Source organism: Echiichthys vipera, assembly GCF_963691815.1.
Source record: "Echiichthys vipera genome assembly, chromosome: 14".
In the NCBI taxonomy this organism is placed as follows: domain Eukaryota; kingdom Metazoa; phylum Chordata; class Actinopteri; order Perciformes; family Trachinidae; genus Echiichthys; species Echiichthys vipera.
Window position 1 is genome coordinate 18,685,002 of NC_139839.1, and position 18,229 is coordinate 18,703,230.

Here is an 18,229-nt window from a genome sequence, read left to right on the forward strand (position 1 = left end):
ATAACAATGTTATTTCATTTGTCGATAACACTTTGTGTAATAATCTCATTATGTAAATTTTAAAGTTACCAAATAAATGTAGTGGAATATAAAGTAAAATATTTAAGTATAAAGTAGCATAAAGTGGAATTACTCAAGTGATGTCAAGTGACTCTACCTCAAAATTGTACCTAAGTACAGTACTTGAGTAAATGTACTTAACATCACTGACACCTGTCTTGTAAATGCATGTACGCCATCATTTATTAAAACATAGTATGATCTGCTAGATCAAGATTAAAAGTAAATGGGGATTAGTTTGGAGCAAGTCACTGAATGCAGAGTATGTTTAGCTGTTCTGGGCTCAGATAAAAGAAGTCAATATTACGCACTGATTTGAGTACATGATAAAGTTATTCCCATTTTAAATACCCCAGTTGGACTCTATGACAAATCTGTCCTTGCAGTGTTGTGGGAAATGTCCCTACGAGCCACACAGAAAGCTCCATGAAAGCCCTGCGCGGATGATGACACCTGATAAAGTAGCGGGGGACTGAAATCAGGTTTGTGCTGGTGTTCTGACCCCGGTTGTCTTACCACCGCTTTAGGGTACTTGTTTTTGCCTCGCGTTATCTGGCAACCCCGACCAAAACTGCGACAGCGCCAATGGCAGCAAAACACAACTGTTACAGGCGAGAAAGGATGACAGCAACAAGGTGAGATGAGCGCCGCTTTAAAGTCAGCGATAGCGGCGATGTATATGTGCGGATTGTGTAGAGGATAGTGTTGTGTTGCTATGGTTTCAGCTCATTTCGAAATGTTAAACGAATGTTAACTTTATCTCAAGTTACAGTTAGTATTCTGGCAAAAAAATGTTAGCTCACGCTCTGCGGCTAAAGCTATGCTAACTAATGTTAGCAACCCGACAGTTATAACTACAAAGCCTCGCCACTGTTAACTAAATAGACACCGGGTTGTTTGAGAAGCTTGATAATTAAAAAATAACAGCTATCTAATAGCTGCCGAGCCTTTGACCAACAACATAAACCGAGTAGTAGGCTGGCTAGTTTATAACTTGACTCTCCAGCTGGCCAAGTAACGGTACACTAGCATGCTAGCCCGTGAGCTAACCATAACTCGGGCCTAAGGATGTCAAACAGTTACCTCTCATCGAAATCAGTCACAATGGTGTCGTGTGCAGAGGTCGTGTTCTAACGTTAATCGGAAAAAAGCGTTTTGCAAGTATGGCATTTATTACTACTGTCATATTGTTTAATCGTCCTCCATTTCACCCCTTTAACTCATGATGCTGTCGCTAATGATATCAAGCACTTCAGTTGTTTTTTTATTGACATGTCAACTGGTTAGCTGGTGAGTGCAGTGACATAGTCCACATGGGTTAATTCAGCAGTTCAGGAGCGTGTATCTATGATGACTGTCATTGGGATCAATGCAGTGTTTCATGTAGTTTGGCCAAATTGGCTGTATATGAGAATTCAATCCTCACTCATTTTATTCCCCTGCCAAAGGGTTAATTCCCTCCGTTTTTACATCGAAATAATTCCATAGTTTCTTTTCATTCCATCATTAATTGGATAAGTTGTGTTAGAATTTTAGTTAGAAATTGCCTAACAAATTGATGAGAAGATAAACATAAAAGTGGATCAGAAGAAGCTCACACCAATAGAGCAACGTTGGTTAGAACTCAATGTAATGCTAATGGCTTACAATATAATTTAAAGACTGGTAAAGATGAGGACGTATGAAGCAAGTTGTTGCCCAAACCCATATTTATGATATTTGTTTCCGCACTATAATAAATAATTCATGCATATAGATAGATAGCTTTATGTTTTTGTATTGGTGGTGTGAGGCAATGATGCTATTTTTTAGGGGGTGGAGATTGGTCTGTTTGTAGACACTAAGCGATAAACTCAAAGATTAATCATCCAGGTGCCCCGACACTTCAGTACTCTAAAATCACATGTGGCTAAATTTGTAAAAATGTTTTAGAACTTTTTAGAATGAGTAAAAATACCTGCAAGCGGGACCTTTCTATCTGCTTGACTTTGAGCATGACTGGGACAGTATGTTTCCATAGCGAGTGTACATAATGAGTGACGGCTGTACACTAAGATAACAGCTAAAAATCTCCCCGCAGATGATGAACTAAGCACACACAGAATGTGTGCTTTAGGGCTTTTGTTCAGCTACATAAGCTATTGACAGACAATATGAATGATGAACAAAAACATTATCAATGAGACATCTGCCTTTCTTGGCAAAGTGTTCATCATCTACCAGGGTCATGTGGAGGATTTTGATGTCAAAGAGGACCAGCGATGTCCTCCAAAAACATAGTGTAATGATTATCAGCCAGCATTCACCAATCGTGGCAGCAGCACCGTCACCGGTCTAATGAGTGGAAAGTGAGATCGGAGCATCATCTGATCAATGTAAATAGGGAAATCCGATCATATTGTGTTTCTTGGTTCAGTGCCCTGGATGACAGTTTACTATGACTTGCTTATGTTGAAGCATTTTCATAACCAAAAAAACACTATCTTATTTATTTATATTTGTGTGCTTTTCAGCTCGGAAGATAAATTATTTCTAAGCCCAGATGGTCTTCACATGCTCTTATGGCGTTGCTGAAAGTATATTTCAGAGCTGTGTTTATGTTGAGTACAGAAAACTGATTGTCTTTTCACACATTGTGCTATCACAGTAATACTTAAGCTGGCTCATATAAAATAACTGCTAGATCATTTTTGTACAGTGGTGGCTGCACTGCATGTAACTTGAAATTTCTAAATTTCAGTATTGGTACATGTAAGCAACACTGACAATAAAGCAGTTAATCCCATCTTCATACCGGATACTATGTAGGGTCAGCAATGTAAATGATGGCTTCAGGCACCTGCTTCACTTGTTGCTATGTAACAGAACCACACGAGCCTGTGCATGTGCAGGGATAGTGTGGAGGCCTTGCTGAGTCTAAGCCTGTGAACCTGGAGGTGGAAGGGAAAGGATTGGAAGAGCTCTGCTCCCTTAAACATGTATTGATGTGGTCATAAAATGTCTTAAAGGGAAGTGGGGGGTGTGTGTTTCACAAAAATGCCACAACAGCCCTGCTTTTTCAGATAGTTGTTTCTAAATGTTCTAACCTTAGTTTGTTTTCAGTCCTTGTCCTACAAGTTATGGCCAGCAGTGAGACGGTGTGCACAGCTGATGCTGTATGGCCACACAAAACACTGCTATAAGAAGGTATGCATCTGTAGCCATACATTGACCCTTAACATATCGTGCAACCTTCAGGGTCTTCCGTGAATGTCAGTCTTGCGTATTACCTGATGAGGGTGTTGTCAGTGACAGTATTTGCTATGTAATGTGGTTTTTTTTATTGCAAAAAAAATGCTGCCTCAAGAGTTTTAGTGTAGAGTTGTAGTGTAGCTGTAAGTGTTCTGCATTTACTGACTGCCTGAAGAGAGATGATGAGCTGTGTTTGTGTTAGTCGTGACTGGTAAAAAGGAGTTAGCTGATGACAAGGCTGTGTTGCTAAGCAACGCACATCATGGGCTGCGCCTCGTGAAGCTCGAAGCTGGCTGTTTTCTACTTGCTGCAAGACTGGGGGAAAGTGTAGTCTAGTTTTTCTGTTCATTAATGCACTTGTTATTAAGATTATTTGATTACTATATCCATATGTGAGAATGTACAAAAGGAGGTGTTGGAGGTGTTATACTGCAGGCTCCCCTGAAGTTCTGCTCTGCTTTACCATAAAACAGTTTTGTTCCCTGAGGAATTCTGTTCAGGTCAGATTGTCTGTCAGAAGGCTGGAGGCGCAGGGATACACTGTTCAGCCCATTCTTTGTCTCAGGTTTATGTCAACTCATGCACTCACCCCGTGTGTGTCTGGCTGTAAGGCTTTTGTGCACATAGAGGCGAGGGTTGTCCGGCAGCACATTCACGTTTTGTGCAGGAATACCTCTTAGCCGGAGAGGCAGGGAAGTCAGCTTGTGACTATCCTGTCTGTATTATTTATTTTTTCATATTGTACAAGGAGCAGGAGATATGTGACTGTTTCTTTTTGTATATACATTTTTTGCCTATGGTGAAAAACTACTAGTTTAAAAGTATATTACTGTAATATTCTGATGCTATTACCACCTAACATGAGTTAATAATCACAATTCTGTTCAAGTTTGTTGGTAACTTTCACACACATGCATACTATGACTAGTGCAAACACATTCACAAATGCAACACTGCTGTAGATAGTTTGAAAGTATAGTTAGTTACAGCTTACACCTTTTTAATACATCATTAGTTCTAAACTTGTCATAATCAATGAGTTTGTAGGTGTGGCACAACTTTCACTGAGAACAGGAGTGACAAACAAAACAGATAGCCTGCAGATGGTTGCAGACTCTTCAACCAACCAGTTTCACCAAAAAATACAAGCTAAACAAAAGATTAAGCTTGATGTTTGTTAACCACAAACACCAAAACACAGACTGAGAGAACAAATATGTCCCTATTTCGATCAGCTGTGGTAACTTGTTTATTTGGGCAGGTGACGAATATGTTCCATTTCTCGGACTAATTTGGTCACTTGCCCCAGATAGCAGTGTTTCCCACAGGTGGAGAATTCACTGGTCTACCACAAGTGGGGTTAAGGGTGGGAAGAGAGGGACCTGAAGACTTTAAGACTACGTCTACATTAAGCCATCTAAGTTTTGAAACGGCATTTTCATGTGAAAACGATTTGCATCAACATTAGCATCGAAGTATAGCAATTATAATATCCTAATTTTTATAATTGCGACATCATCTGACAAAATCATCATAGATCCAGGTTGATGAAGACAGCTCTGCTGTTCGAGGTGTTTAAAGGACTGGCTTAGGTCATCTTTTTGCAAAAGCCAGTACACACCCAGCTGGCGTTTTAGGATTTATACACTCTGGAGTCAGTTTTTGAAAATCACTGGGTTTGGGGAAAGAAAAGGGCAATTTAAGTCTGGACGAAGAGCTGAAACAGACAGAAAAAGATGTTTAAAAATGTAACTTAATGTTTATGTACAAGCTAACAATCTCTTGCACTTAAATGTTTAATTGTAGTGGACTCTTCTATCTATACGCTTCTAACTGCTTTTCCAAACAGATTTTGGAACCTAAGAAATCCGGATATATAAAATATATGGTTATATATATGGGAAGAGAGCGGATTATTTCTTTCAAAAAACTTTGTCGGTTATTTCAAAGTTAAACACATTACTAATTGAAACTTACCATTGTGCTCTCTTTCAGGATTTAATGCTTTGATTTTGCCTGCCCACATACGATAGAACGTGTTACTTTTGCTCTACACAAAGAGCCTGCAGCGCTAAAGTCCAGCATTCAGTATGATTCCCTGGTTGCGGTGGAGGTGAGGAAGCATGGGGTGGACATCTGAGGTGTCAAGACAAACGTGACAGTATGGTCGATGGTGGAGAAGCTCAAAATGGAAAAACCATGCAGGGAGGAGAACATTGACTCAAGTGAGGCCCAGCATGCCAGTGATGATTCTGAGGATGGAAGCAGCTCAGAAAGCGAATCGGAAGAGCAGCAACAACAGAGGGTCCGGGTGAACAACAGCAGGTGTAAGAAGAGGGAGCCCTTGGCTGTTGCAAAACCTCACCGACAGCTCTGTCGCTCTCCATGCCTCGACCGGCCCAGTTTTTCTCAAAGTAGCACTGCGCAAGATTTTCGTGAGGATGACACCAGCGCGCGAACAGGGATCAAACCTGCCAGTGACAGGGTGTACCAGACTAAGATGGAATTTGCATTGAAGTTGGGCTATTCAGGAGAGCAGGTGGAGACGGTGCTCAACAAACTTGGGGCTGCTGCACTTATTAACGACATTCTTGCTGAGTTAGTAAGGCTTGGAAACAAAGTAGAGCCTGAAATTCTACCATGCAGCAGCACGGCCACAGCAATATCACGGCCCCCCTGTGTTAAAGAGACCGTTAGTCCAGAGGTGTCAGTGGAAGATGACTCTGTGGATACCTATGATAACCTCAGGCCCATCGTCATTGATGGCTCAAATGTGGCGATGAGGTAAGACACTGACACATACACTCACATTTAATCGGCCGTTGGTTCATGCAGAATGCCTCTCATGGATGTCCATTATGTGGGGAAAAGTAGCCCTTATACCACACTGTTTTGTTTTCTAGCCATGGAAACAAAGAGGTATTCTCTTGCCGTGGTATCCAACTTTCTGTTGAATGGTTCTTGGAGAAAGGTCACAAAGACATCACTGTGTTTGTCCCAGCCTGGAGAAAGGAACAGTCGAGGCCTGATGCCCTCATCACAGGTAGTAAATGTATTTTTTAAGGCAACTGCTATTTGATGTTATAGTTAGCAGTTGGTAAGTTTTTGTTGGCAAAATTTGAACCAGAACAGAGCAACAGTCCAACGAGACGTGTTGTGGTATTTGTGATTTTGACTTAGGGCTGGGCGATAAAATATAGCGTATATTTAACAAGATATAGGATAAGGCAGTATCGTGTATAATGAGATTCATGTTTTCTTAAAATAACATTAGTTTCTTTTGTGGAGCCGCCAGTTCACCTTTTTTCTCCTCTCCGTCTGTCCCTCACACAACTTCGCCTTGCCCATTCTTCCTCTCTGAGCAAAACCAATACCATTGATTTGACTCGGAACTGACTATTTTTTTCTTTATGGGAAAAAATATTAAGAAATATACAGAGGATTGCCATTTGGCTAAAAAATATAGAGATATGATCTTTGGTCCATATCGCCCAGCTCTAATGTGACTGATGCATTGCTCTGTGTATGCATGGCCCTGTGTTGTGGTCATGGTCACCAAGAAGGGGGTGCTGGGGCACTCCCCACCATTTATTAATTGATTAAATGCCACAATGTAACCTAATGCATACCATTGCCATCCAAAATACACTGCTGTATAGTAGATGTTGGTTGTTTTTAATATAATTATGATGAGCATCATTAATCAACATTACAACTTCTCTTTCAGACCAAGAAATATTACGCAAGCTAGAAAAAGAGAAGATCCTGGTTTTCACCCCATCTCGGAGGGTTCAAGGCAGGAGGGTGGTGTGCTATGATGATCGCTTCATAGTGAAGCTGTCTTTTGATTCTGATGGAATTATTGTGTCAAATGACAACTACAGGGACTTGCAAAATGAGAAGCCAGAGTGGAAGAAGTTCATAGAAGAGCGTCTCCTAATGTACTCATTTGTCAATGACAAGTAAGAAAACCATACTTCATTCTTATGGCAGCCAATGATGTTAAAATGCACCCGAAGACTTTCGCCCCATGAGTAAAGTCTTTGTCCCAATCCCAGTCTCCACACTCACGCGTACCGGTAAATCCATGAGCGGTCCCACTGTCAAATCCTCAAGCGCATAAGGGATCGCTCACAGACATTTAAAATTCCTTTCTCAACACTTTCAATGAGTCCACATTTGTGCAGACTTTGCCTGAGGGAAATACCCACAATTAATATCATTGTGACGTTAAAACACGAGGTAACCGGGGGAAGCCCGGAAGAGTTAAATGGTAGGAATGCCATTCATTTAACTATTTATTCAGACAAAATTAGTAAATTGATTAATTAACCCATTCACTCTGTGAGGAAAGAGCCTGGAAGACATCGAAATCAGGCAGTCTGTCTATGGGCCTTTCCTTGACGACGCTAATATGTGATATATTGCCGCAAAGTGCTGTACCATTCCTTTTTCTAACCATTTCAAGCCTGCATTGTCCCCCACACTTGGGCACTGCAGCTGCACACACAGGTGATGTAATTTAAAACTGTGAAAGTTTAATGTTTAGGCTTTAGGGTGGAGATTGAGTTGGCATTTTGAGGATATGGACTTTGTTAAAAGATAAGATGTCACAAATGACTGAAATGACTATTTTGAATAGGTTTATGCCGCCTGATGATCCATTGGGAAGACATGGTCCAAGCTTAGAAAATTTCCTCCGCAAGCGTCCTGTTGTTCCAGAGCACAAAAAACAACCTTGCCCCTATGGTAAGGAACTTATGAAACTAAATGTCAAATCATTGTCTTAAATATGTTGTCTTTTGTCTGCATAATTCTGATAATATTAAGTGTGTACTTTTCTTGACTTGATCTACTCTTTCTTTAAACAAGGGAAAAAGTGCACATATGGACACAAGTGCAAGTACTATCATCCAGAACGTGTCAACCAGCCACAGCGGTCAGTGGCTGATGAACTACGGGCTTTTGCCAAACTGTCTGCGGTGAAGACAATGAGTGAGGGGGCTTTAGCTAAATACGGTACTGGTCCAGCAACTGTAAAGGGGGACAGCGTCTCCGAGGTCAAACACGTGGCACCCAAACGTCAGTCTGACCCAAGTATTCGCTGTGAACCTCCAGAGGGACTGTCCGTTGCTAGGAAGTCTGAGGCAAATTCAGTGCCTTCCCTTGTGTCTGCTCTCAGCGTGCCCACCATGCAGCCTGCCAAGAGCCACGCAGCTGGGGCCTTGAACACACGATCAGCCAGCAGTCCAGTGCCAGGTTCTTTGCAGTTTGCACACAGTTCTCTGGAGCACATGTCTAGTGTACAGTACCCTCCTATTTTAGTTACTAATAGTCATGGCGCCTCTATAACATACGGTGAACAGTTCCCAAAATATGACTCAGTTAGCGACCATGGATATTATTCACTGCACAGTGATTTTTCAAATATGAGCATGAGCAGCATGCATAATGTCGACAGTCTCTGTAGCATGGAGCACGAGCATGGTGTGTATCAGAGGAATCCCAGCCACTGCCCTGAATCCTGCCTCAGCCATTCAAACAGTGACTCCTTCTCCTCTTATGGAGACCTGTACCCAAGCTCCATGGACAGTAGCTTAGAGGAGAGCATGAAGGGGCAGCAGCAGTCCACTGCACAGGGTAGGATGCAAGCTTTCTCCCATGGGTTTCGTCATGAAGCACTAACTAGGGTACAGAGTTATGGACCTGAGGAACCCAAGCAGGGCCACCGTAAGCAGTCTGGATCGCATCTAGCACCACATATCCAGCATGTTGCAGTGGGAGCCAGGTCCAGCTGTCCTGGAGACTATCCCCTCACTCAGAATGTCCTCCCACCTTTGTCCTCACAGCCAACGCGGTCGCTTGGTATGACTCGTATGGACAGCATATCGGATTCAAGGCTATATGATAGCAACCCGATGAGACAGAGGCGACCTCCGCTGTGCCGTGAGCAGCATGCGAGCTGGGACCCTCTGCCTTGTGGTAACGAGTCCTATGGATATCATTCATATCCTTTGAGTAACAGCCTGATGCCGTGTTGTGAGCGGGTGATGGTCCGCAGCATGCCAGACAAAATGGAACAAATTTGGAACTCACCATGGGAGATGCCATCTGCAGCTGAACACCAAGAGCGGTATGTCATCCCAGACCACCAGTATCAAACATATCGTAACCTTTGTAACATCTTTCCTGCTTACGTAGTCCACTCAGTAATGGAGAAGAACCCTCATTTGACAGATCCACAACAACTTGCCGCCGTCATTGTTACAAAACTGAGGTCATGCCATTAAGCAGTTAATCTTATTAAACATTCAAAAGTGATGTGATAAGGGAAATACAGATCTTGATTGCAAAGATAGGCACTTGTTAAATGTTGCTGCATATGCGACATATGCCCTCAGGAGTTTTTTAAAAAATGTATCCGGTGGGAAATCAGATTTTACATCTCTAAGGAAGTTTGTCTAATAAGTTTATCTCGAATTGTAAGATGTTTCACATTTTAAAGCTATGTTTTTATGAGGGGCTGTGCAGTTGATATATAAGGTGACACCTTATTATGAATCTGGTTCATAACGCATTTATAAAACCTGAACAGGAGCTGCATAGCAGCTTTGTATCATATCCATGATTAACTGAACCTTTGTTCAACATCTTCATATGTCCATTTGGCAGGACTGTTTAATGTCCGCATTAAATGGATGCATTGACATCCAAGTGTGTTCAGTATTAAATACGTTATTCACAGGAGTGAATTGAAATATATAAGTCAAACAATCTGTGAAGAAATAATTCAAAGTCATTCTTATTTTTCAGCGTTTTAAAAGGTAATTTTTTTGTTTAAATTCCCTTTTTCAAAAAAATGTACATCATATTGCCATTTTCTCAGTGTCACTTTCTATCCTGTAAATTTTTGTTACTTTTCATCATGTCACTTTACGTGGCAGCCCTCTCACCTTCAGCCAATCACATACCTCTGCCTCTTAAGCTAGCAAGTACAAAGACAGAAACAAACTTCTTCTTTATATATTTAGCTTAATAAAGCTGGACATGCTGCCCATCAAGCTTGCTTACTAGCTAGGTAGTCTATCTTCTTACCTTTATTATCAAATATGGTTATAATGGCCTAATTAGGTTTGTGTCTATAAGAGTCGTCAATACGCTATGGCTGAAATAGCTATATGCTTTCGTTGGCCCTACTGACCCTACGTTATTTGGACCTATCTTAATCTAATCTAATCCTAATTTATGTAGCTAGCTAGTGTAATATTTACAATACCTTGTATATTGTTCCACTTAGTTGGAATTGACTCACATAAAGACAACAACATAATCAAGACAGAAAGTAATAACTCAGCAACTTCTCCCACATTTGCCTTATCTGACACAGTACGTCAACATTTGTACACCATGTAGCTTTTATGAAGATCTTGTTCAGGCTCTGTGAATGTGTTATGGAAGGCATCTTAAGTGTTTCTGGTGCAGTGGCACTATATAAATAACCCTGCTTAGGTCTGCCTCTGCTGTAAATAATTCTTGTTACTTTTTTGTGCATTTATTTTGAAGATAAGTAAAAGGGAGGTAGTAACATACCTCACAGCATGAACTATGACATTTAATGGCCTTATATCTGAATGACCTCACGCTTTAGTCATCGTCTGATTGGTTTCAATGGAAGTCTTAGTCATTGAAGCCTCCTATTTTCAAATGTAAAGCACTATCTCAGTATCTAAAGAGATATATTTTCTCAGCCTCACTTAACAAAGCTACTATTTTGGTAGAATTTGACAGTGCACAAAGCAAGCCAAAAAAGAGATTTGACTTGTATACATGTGCACATATCTATGTACATATTATCACACAAAAGCCATTATTTCAAAGTCATTTATAAGCTGCTAAATAATGCCAAAAAAAAAGACAGAATTTATATAGTGTCAGTATTCTACATAACTTTACATTTTGATTCACAGAATTGATTGGATCACAGTATAAACTTACATCTGTGTTTGGATGATTGCCTATGGTGTACTGTATAGTTACCTTTTTGATTACATTGGATGCTACGTCCAAGATTTTCCTATTTATATATTTGTCAAATTTGTTGTGCTGATTCTTTTCAATGTGACAATATTCAAAGTATCTTTGTTTCAAACAGTAGCTCTAATGGACTTCTTCAGTTGTCAGTGGAGCAGTGTGTTTTCAGGAGCAGGTTCATATTGTTTCAAAGACTACTTTTACATGCACTTAAGCAGTCTGATGATTTCCAGCTTTTCTCACTGACCTGATTCCTGATGCACGCATAAGACATGAGAAGCCTTTATCTGTTTAAAGCATTAAGAGAAACTTGGTTGACCCAGCACGATTTCCGATGGAATTCAGCCATGTTTCCCTTGTGCTGACGTGCATGGCAGATACCCAGGCCAGGGTGGCAACAAGGATCAGGATTAAAGGCAATATATCATTATTTATGCCCATGCATCATTGCATCTAGACGATTTACATCCAAAGTCCAGTCTATGCTGAACAAACCTTGATTTTCCTATTCTAAATGTAAACGGTTTAGTTTATTAAACGAGCCTTGTCTCTTTCCACAGATGGACAATAAAGAACTTGTTAAATTTAAACAAATTTGCAGTGCATCTAAACAATTTCATGCCTTAATCTGATTTCTTGCAGTTGCCTGGTTTCTTATGTGCATGTAAACGTAGTGAAACTTTGAGGATCCATTTCACCAGGCTGAGATGTGGCTTGGGTAAAAATGTACTATTGGAGATGGAAACAGTGTTTACCGTCATAGTTTAAATGTTTGCACAAGGAATTCTGCAACAGACTGAATATTTATCTGACGTTACATTTGTCAGATAAATGATAAGAATCTGGCTGATACAGTCAGGCCTGCGAGGGAGTAAAGTATTGGACTTTGTTATATCTTATAGAGTATGAGTTTTCAATAATTGTATAAAAAATGAAGTGAATGCTAGAAAGCATGTTGAAGATGAAAAAAATTTAATGTATGGCGTTTTATTGGAGGCTGAATTGCTCTGATACAGATGTACAGTATGCATACATGCAGCCAGTCTCCAAGGATCATGGAAGGGTTTGGCTGTGCCTTGCAGCACATTGCTCTCAGGATGCTTTCAATTTTCTAGTTTTCAGTCTCTCCCTGCCAAAAACCAGTGGTCACTGGCAAGAGTCTACTCTGATCTAGTAGTGATATATTTTGAGAAAATCCTACATGTAACATGTAGTAGTTTAAAGCTAGTTATGTACAGTTGAAATGTGGAGATGGCATTGGAAAACTTTGTACTTTTTGTGTATATCCTGGTAATGCACCTTGAGATCTAGAAAACTGCGCTAATAGGATGGCTTTACGTGATGCAGCTTTATTCAGATGACGTAATCTTGATGTCCATATTGGTGCCCATGTAACCAAAACCAAAAATGGATTTTTTTTTTTAAGATGCTGATTGTCGGGCTGTTGTTGGGGGCCTAAGGATGCTAATGTTGGATGCTAATGATGATGGTGGTTTGGTCTGGTCCCCAGGCCATCAGTTTAAACCTATGTTTTATTCACAAAAAAATATTAACTAAAGCACATCCATGCTCCCAAGAGGATCTACCCCCTGACTTCAATGATCCATTGCCTCTACCCCCACATGCAGTACAAAGTGCCACATGAAACATTCAGCCCACGATTGCAGAGAAGTTGTAACATGTAAAGCCACCCCTAATAGCAATATCATGCTTTGAGTGGATTTAAAGGGAAATACCACTTGATTTCAGGATTCCGATACTGTAAGGTACCACTAGCCCTACTATTGGATTGCATAACTGAGCATTACAAATTTACCGTATAGTATGTCATGCATGTGAAAGTGCAGCTTCCCCCTTAAGACTGACTTGTGTTAAGACTCCACTGTGAGTCAAATAACAAAAATAGATTGGGGGGGCTGTCTTGTTTGTGTTATATTATCATAATAAATAATTAAAAACACAAGGAAGAGGAAGTGATGTTGAGCTCAGACACAAAGTCTAGAAAGTTGGGCTCCCATTTATAGTAAATTAAGCAGCATGAGAATACGTTTTGATGACACCACATACCTGTATATTTGTCCTTTGATTTTAAAAAAGTTCATGGTTACAAAGAAGAATTGTCAGAGAATTTTTAAACTGAGTGGTATTACTCTTTAACAGGGCTAATTATGTGAGCCTGACTTTGTCTCAATGGTGGTGCTTCAAATATCTAGATTTCTTTATATCGTTTAGGTACAACTGTGGTATATGAACAGACGTAAAGAAAAAAAAAACATTTGAATGTGTTTTGCCCAAATGAATATTGGGCTTTGCCGACTTTGTTTTTTCATGAAAAAAGACGAGGCCGCCTGAGGCCAGCTGTCTGTTCATGAGAAGGTGAAACAAACTGCCTAAATGTTTCTTCATGTGAAACAATCAGATTGCAAGGCTGCTGTCAAGGTTGTTTCTGGCATTTGGCTAAAAGTTTGCGTGCCGTCCTTTTCCCTCTAGATAGTTGAATTGTCATAGATTTTAAAAACAGTGCAAAAAGACCAAATATAATCAAAAAAAATAACGATTGTAAAAAAACAATATGGTTGCTGATTGAGAGGACCCACTAACATCACTAGTGTTTTGACTTTAATATGGTTAATATGAAAGTTTTAACCTGGTGATCGTGAGATCCTTCTTCAGCCTGAACACTGGAATAGTCAGTTGCCCTTGTAGTCAATTGTGTGTTAGGAACGACTTAACTGTAATGTAAGACACAATCCAAATATAAATCCTAAATGAAAACAGGGTTCATTATATTGATTTTTTTTCATTGAGTCATAAAATGTACAGTGAGTGATGTTCACAGACATCATGGTAGCTGAAGTCGTTTATGATTTAAGGTCCATGAAATTAATGTTAAATCAATTCAAAACTTGGATAGAACTTGTTAAAGTCCGATTAGTTTATGGTTTTATAAAGACATGAACACGATTGACTTTTAATTGCTGATTTTGAGCTCATGTGTTACTATTTCTGCCACTGTTTCTGCATTGTTTGCATTGCACTCATGGACGCTGTGAGTCTGAATGTGAATTTGCTCTAATACTTGTCAAAGCCCAAGTGGATGTTGGTCCATCATGTTGAAATAGTATTAATGGTAGCTGCTCTGATCCAAGAGTCTGGACTGCTTTCACAAATTTTCAACATTTCTGTATTGGATATACCATAATTTTGCCCCTGTTCCTAACACAACTTCAAGAAAGATTTTGTTTCCACTGGACAATAGACTACTTCCAGGCTAAAAATAAACTCACTATTGCTATAAAAGACTTTTAATGTACCAATTTAGTATTTTAGTGCTTTGTTGAAAGGTTACAGTAAAGGCCACAATGGCGTCCCCAACCTCCCTTTTGAAAGTGCCGCAAACAACTAAGCCACAAATGTCTAGAATTGACTTTTGCTTGTTGATACAAATTGTATCTATACCTTGAATGTAACAAAATGTATAATGTATAATATGAAAATAGTTTTATTTAAATAAAAGAGGGGGGGAATCAATGCCATAATGTTTGTGACACTGTGTGTCACTGGGAGTAGCCCATTGGTATGTACAAATTCTTACTGGGTACAGTAGTTAATTTACAGGGACGTTTACGTGCTACATAACAGCGCACAGATACCCTGTGTACTGCAGTAAGCATCATGTCCTCTTTGTACATAGGTGTGCGTGTGTGTGTGCGTGCGTGCGTTTGTGTGTGTGTGTGCGTGTGTGTGTGTAAAACAGTAACTTCAGTAGTTCAAATACTTAGCTCATTTCTGTGTTGTAACCTGTGCACCCTGGTTAAGTGCATCTATTTCCTTTGAATTGACATGTCCGCTTTGCGCTATTTTAATGGGGAATTTCAATATTTTTGAATATATTTTGCCTAATAAAACATGCCAAAGTTGTTCTTGGGTGGCTTTGTTTGCTTTGTTGAAACACAATTTCTTGTGATTCAACACACGGGTTGTCATGCAATGAGTACTATATTTCAGGGGTCAAAGGATTTATTTTTCTTACAGCAAACACAAATCTGTGTCTGGCCTGGCGATTACAAACATAATAGAGAAATTGTCATTGGCTGGACGAGAAGCAGGTGGCAGTATTGCATGATAACACTGAATGGTAAATGGTAAACAGTTTTTACTCAGATTTGTGTTTGATGCTCTTTTGAGATACAGATCCTTTTAAAACAGGAATGTTTGGCAGTTGATTTAATGACTAACCTTGTATATTGACAAAGCAGAGGTGTGTTGAATTGTCATTTGTTTTACTATTGAATTATTCACCAATTGTAATTGAATGATTTAGGTATATGAGGCTAGATGCATTCTGTTGTCTGAAATGAACAGTCTGTAGGTTTTTGCTGGCCCTTTGGAAATTAGATTAGTGCTATTTTAATGATGTAAGACTGATAAAGTTGGTGTACTATTAACGTTGAGAATTGGTTGTTACTGGTCAAGATCCAGACCAAAGTGACTTTTGATGTGCACACATTACACACCTGTTATGATAATTGGTTCAAACACACATTCACAAACAGTTGTGGTCAAATAATTGTGAACCTCTTGACAAGTTTTAACTGTACCATTATAATTTAAAATTTGAATTGTTGGTGTACAAACAAGAAAAGGTACATATATTTGACTGTACATATATACAGTATAATACTCAGGTTAAGTCACACAAACCTTTGAAATCACATATTTGGTTGTTTTTGTCTAATATTGAGAAATGTAGTGGTCACATTTCTGAAGAAGGTCTCCTGTTTGAGTAGACCCATGTGTCTGCAATGTAAAAAAGGGAAACCTAAAGCAAGTTCTTTGTGTTGTGATGATCTGCAGTATTGTAATCCACTCTGACTGGATAGCATTGCTTTTATAGACCAAAATACACAAAAATAGACTATTTGGGTCCATGGGCTCAAACAAAATGTAAGTCTTAATGACAAAATGTGTTTCTCTCCATAAATAAAGAAAACGTCTGTTCAAACTGTGTTTTATGTTTTTATTAAGACAGGAAAGAGACCTGAGAAGATTACAAAAATACAACAGTTTTATGTCTGCAACTGAAGTTATTTATGTGAATAAAATGACATATTGTGATGTCTGAAGTGTAAAAGGTAAGAAAACATTTCCATTTGTTGAACATCCCCTGATATTAAAGCCTTTTCTGTACTAACTATTCAATATATATTACATTTATTGAATAAGTTAGCTTGGAACAGAGAAATAACAACATGCTTCATCCATGACAGCTGAAGAGATGCTTGAAATGGTTGTTCATTGAAAACAGTCTCCATTGTTTGTTAGAGGAAGGTACATATATGAGGAACAATGTATCCAGAGAATGTAATTTCTTATCTTCACGTCCAAAGGTTGGGTATGACAAAGCCCTGCTGAATTAAAAGCAAATGGTAAACTTTGTACTATTGTACATGTAGTCAAACTTCACTAAAATAAGCAAATGTTTGCCAAAATGCAGGTAGGCATGGCGTTTCCCACCTTTGTGATTTTTGTGGATGTACAGGCTAAATGTTTTCATGGGTAATCTTAAAAGTGATGACATTTGAATCCACCTTGACTTCTATGAAATGTATGTAGTAGTTCTCGACAAGTTAGACACAAGGGAGGCCATGTTGTAACTTTGTTTCTTGCAGCTCCTGTGTGTGCGTGTGTGTATGTATGTACAGCAGCTGTAGATGTGCAACAGGTTACACAGCCCACGCACACTATCTGCTGGTGAAATGGAGTCACGGCATGTCATTAAAACACACAGCCATGTAAACAGACTTTCATTATTTTACATTAATTCCTTGAAGAAACAGACACTGAAACGGCCTGTTTGACTAATGCTAACCAATGTGATGAAAAAAAGACTGGGACCTTTTGAATAAGTGAATTTAAACAGTGCATCTGTTGCAAACCCCACACCATCTTGCCTTTTATTCAGCTGCAGTGAGCAGCTCAATCCACGAGTGGGGACTGGGAGAGCAGGGATGAGTCGCCGCGCAGAGCAGTGACGTCTCTGCTCTCTAGAGAACATTAAAGCACCAGTCTCCAAGGATTTCTTCATGAGGTCACTGCTTGTTTTTCAAGAACTTTAAATGTCCCATGTTTTCAAAAGTGAGATTTCCATGTCTTTTTTATTATAAAGCAGGTTCAGGTGCTATACAAATATTGTGAAAGTATCAAAAAACTCAATCCACAGATTCAAATTGGCCTTTTAAACGACCTGTCAGGACCTCTGTACACTTGTGATGTCACAACTATACTGCATCTAAGTAGCAAGTGCTGCAATGACGTTGAGAGAGATGCAGAGAGCCTGTGCTTTCTCAGGGTGCAAGAGAGACATGGAAACACTGACCAATCAGAGCAGACTGGGCTTTTTTTGGGAAGGGGTCTTAAAGAGGCAGGCGCTAAAAAATAGTATTTTAAATAGTGTCAATACAGGTTTATTCAACCAGACAGTATGAGAAAAAGAATGTTTTTTGTTTTTTTTACATTAAAGCATGTAAACATGTTTAGTGCATTACACACTTTTTGTGTATATATTTTGATTTGAAATGATCATTTAAATATATTCAATATACATTTGTTGAAAGCCATACTAAGAGTTGAAGTGAAAAAATGAACCTGCTTCGAGTATAAACAGATGTAAAAATGCTGCATGGACCCAATCAGTTTTACCAAATACATAAACTAAATACTTTGGTGACAATGACACACTGCAGGAGTAGAAAAGGACTGATGCAGTAGCTAAAGCAGGGTCTAAAGAGAAGCTGAAAGAAAACAGGCCTCATCAGCTAGGGGCCGCTGTGGAGGAAAGCATGTGATTGTGTAATGATTTGAACTGCAAAGAAAAGAAGGCAGTCAACTCTGACAGTGACCGCAA

The 18,229-nt window shown here is 39.4% G+C and overlaps 1 protein-coding gene across 1 annotated transcript; it reads left to right on the forward strand.

Moving 5' to 3' along the window:
* Positions 1-641: 641 nt before the first annotated feature.
* zc3h12b (zinc finger CCCH-type containing 12B) lies at positions 642-9,617 on the forward strand. Its single transcript, XM_083926844.1, has 6 exons — positions 642-695; positions 5,287-6,075; positions 6,195-6,334; positions 7,019-7,253; positions 7,934-8,040; positions 8,164-9,617. Exons 2-6 carry the CDS (start codon positions 5,462-5,464, stop codon positions 9,579-9,581), a joined length of 2,514 nt encoding a protein of 837 aa, XP_083782970.1. The 5' UTR covers positions 642-695; positions 5,287-5,461; the 3' UTR covers positions 9,582-9,617.
* The last annotated feature ends 8,612 nt before the right edge of the window (positions 9,618-18,229 follow it).

Bases quoted from the DNA above. Each gene is read 5' to 3' on its own strand.
- zc3h12b (XM_083926844.1), top strand. From the start codon at position 5,462: ATGGTGGAGAAGCTCAAAATGGAAAAACCATGCAGGGAGGAGAACATT. The intron at 6,076-6,194 runs GTAAGACACTGA...TTTGTTTTCTAG, and splicing joins GGCTCAAATGTGGCGATGAG to CCATGGAAACAAAGAGGTAT. The intron at 6,335-7,018 runs GTAGTAAATGTA...CTTCTCTTTCAG, and splicing joins GCCTGATGCCCTCATCACAG to ACCAAGAAATATTACGCAAG.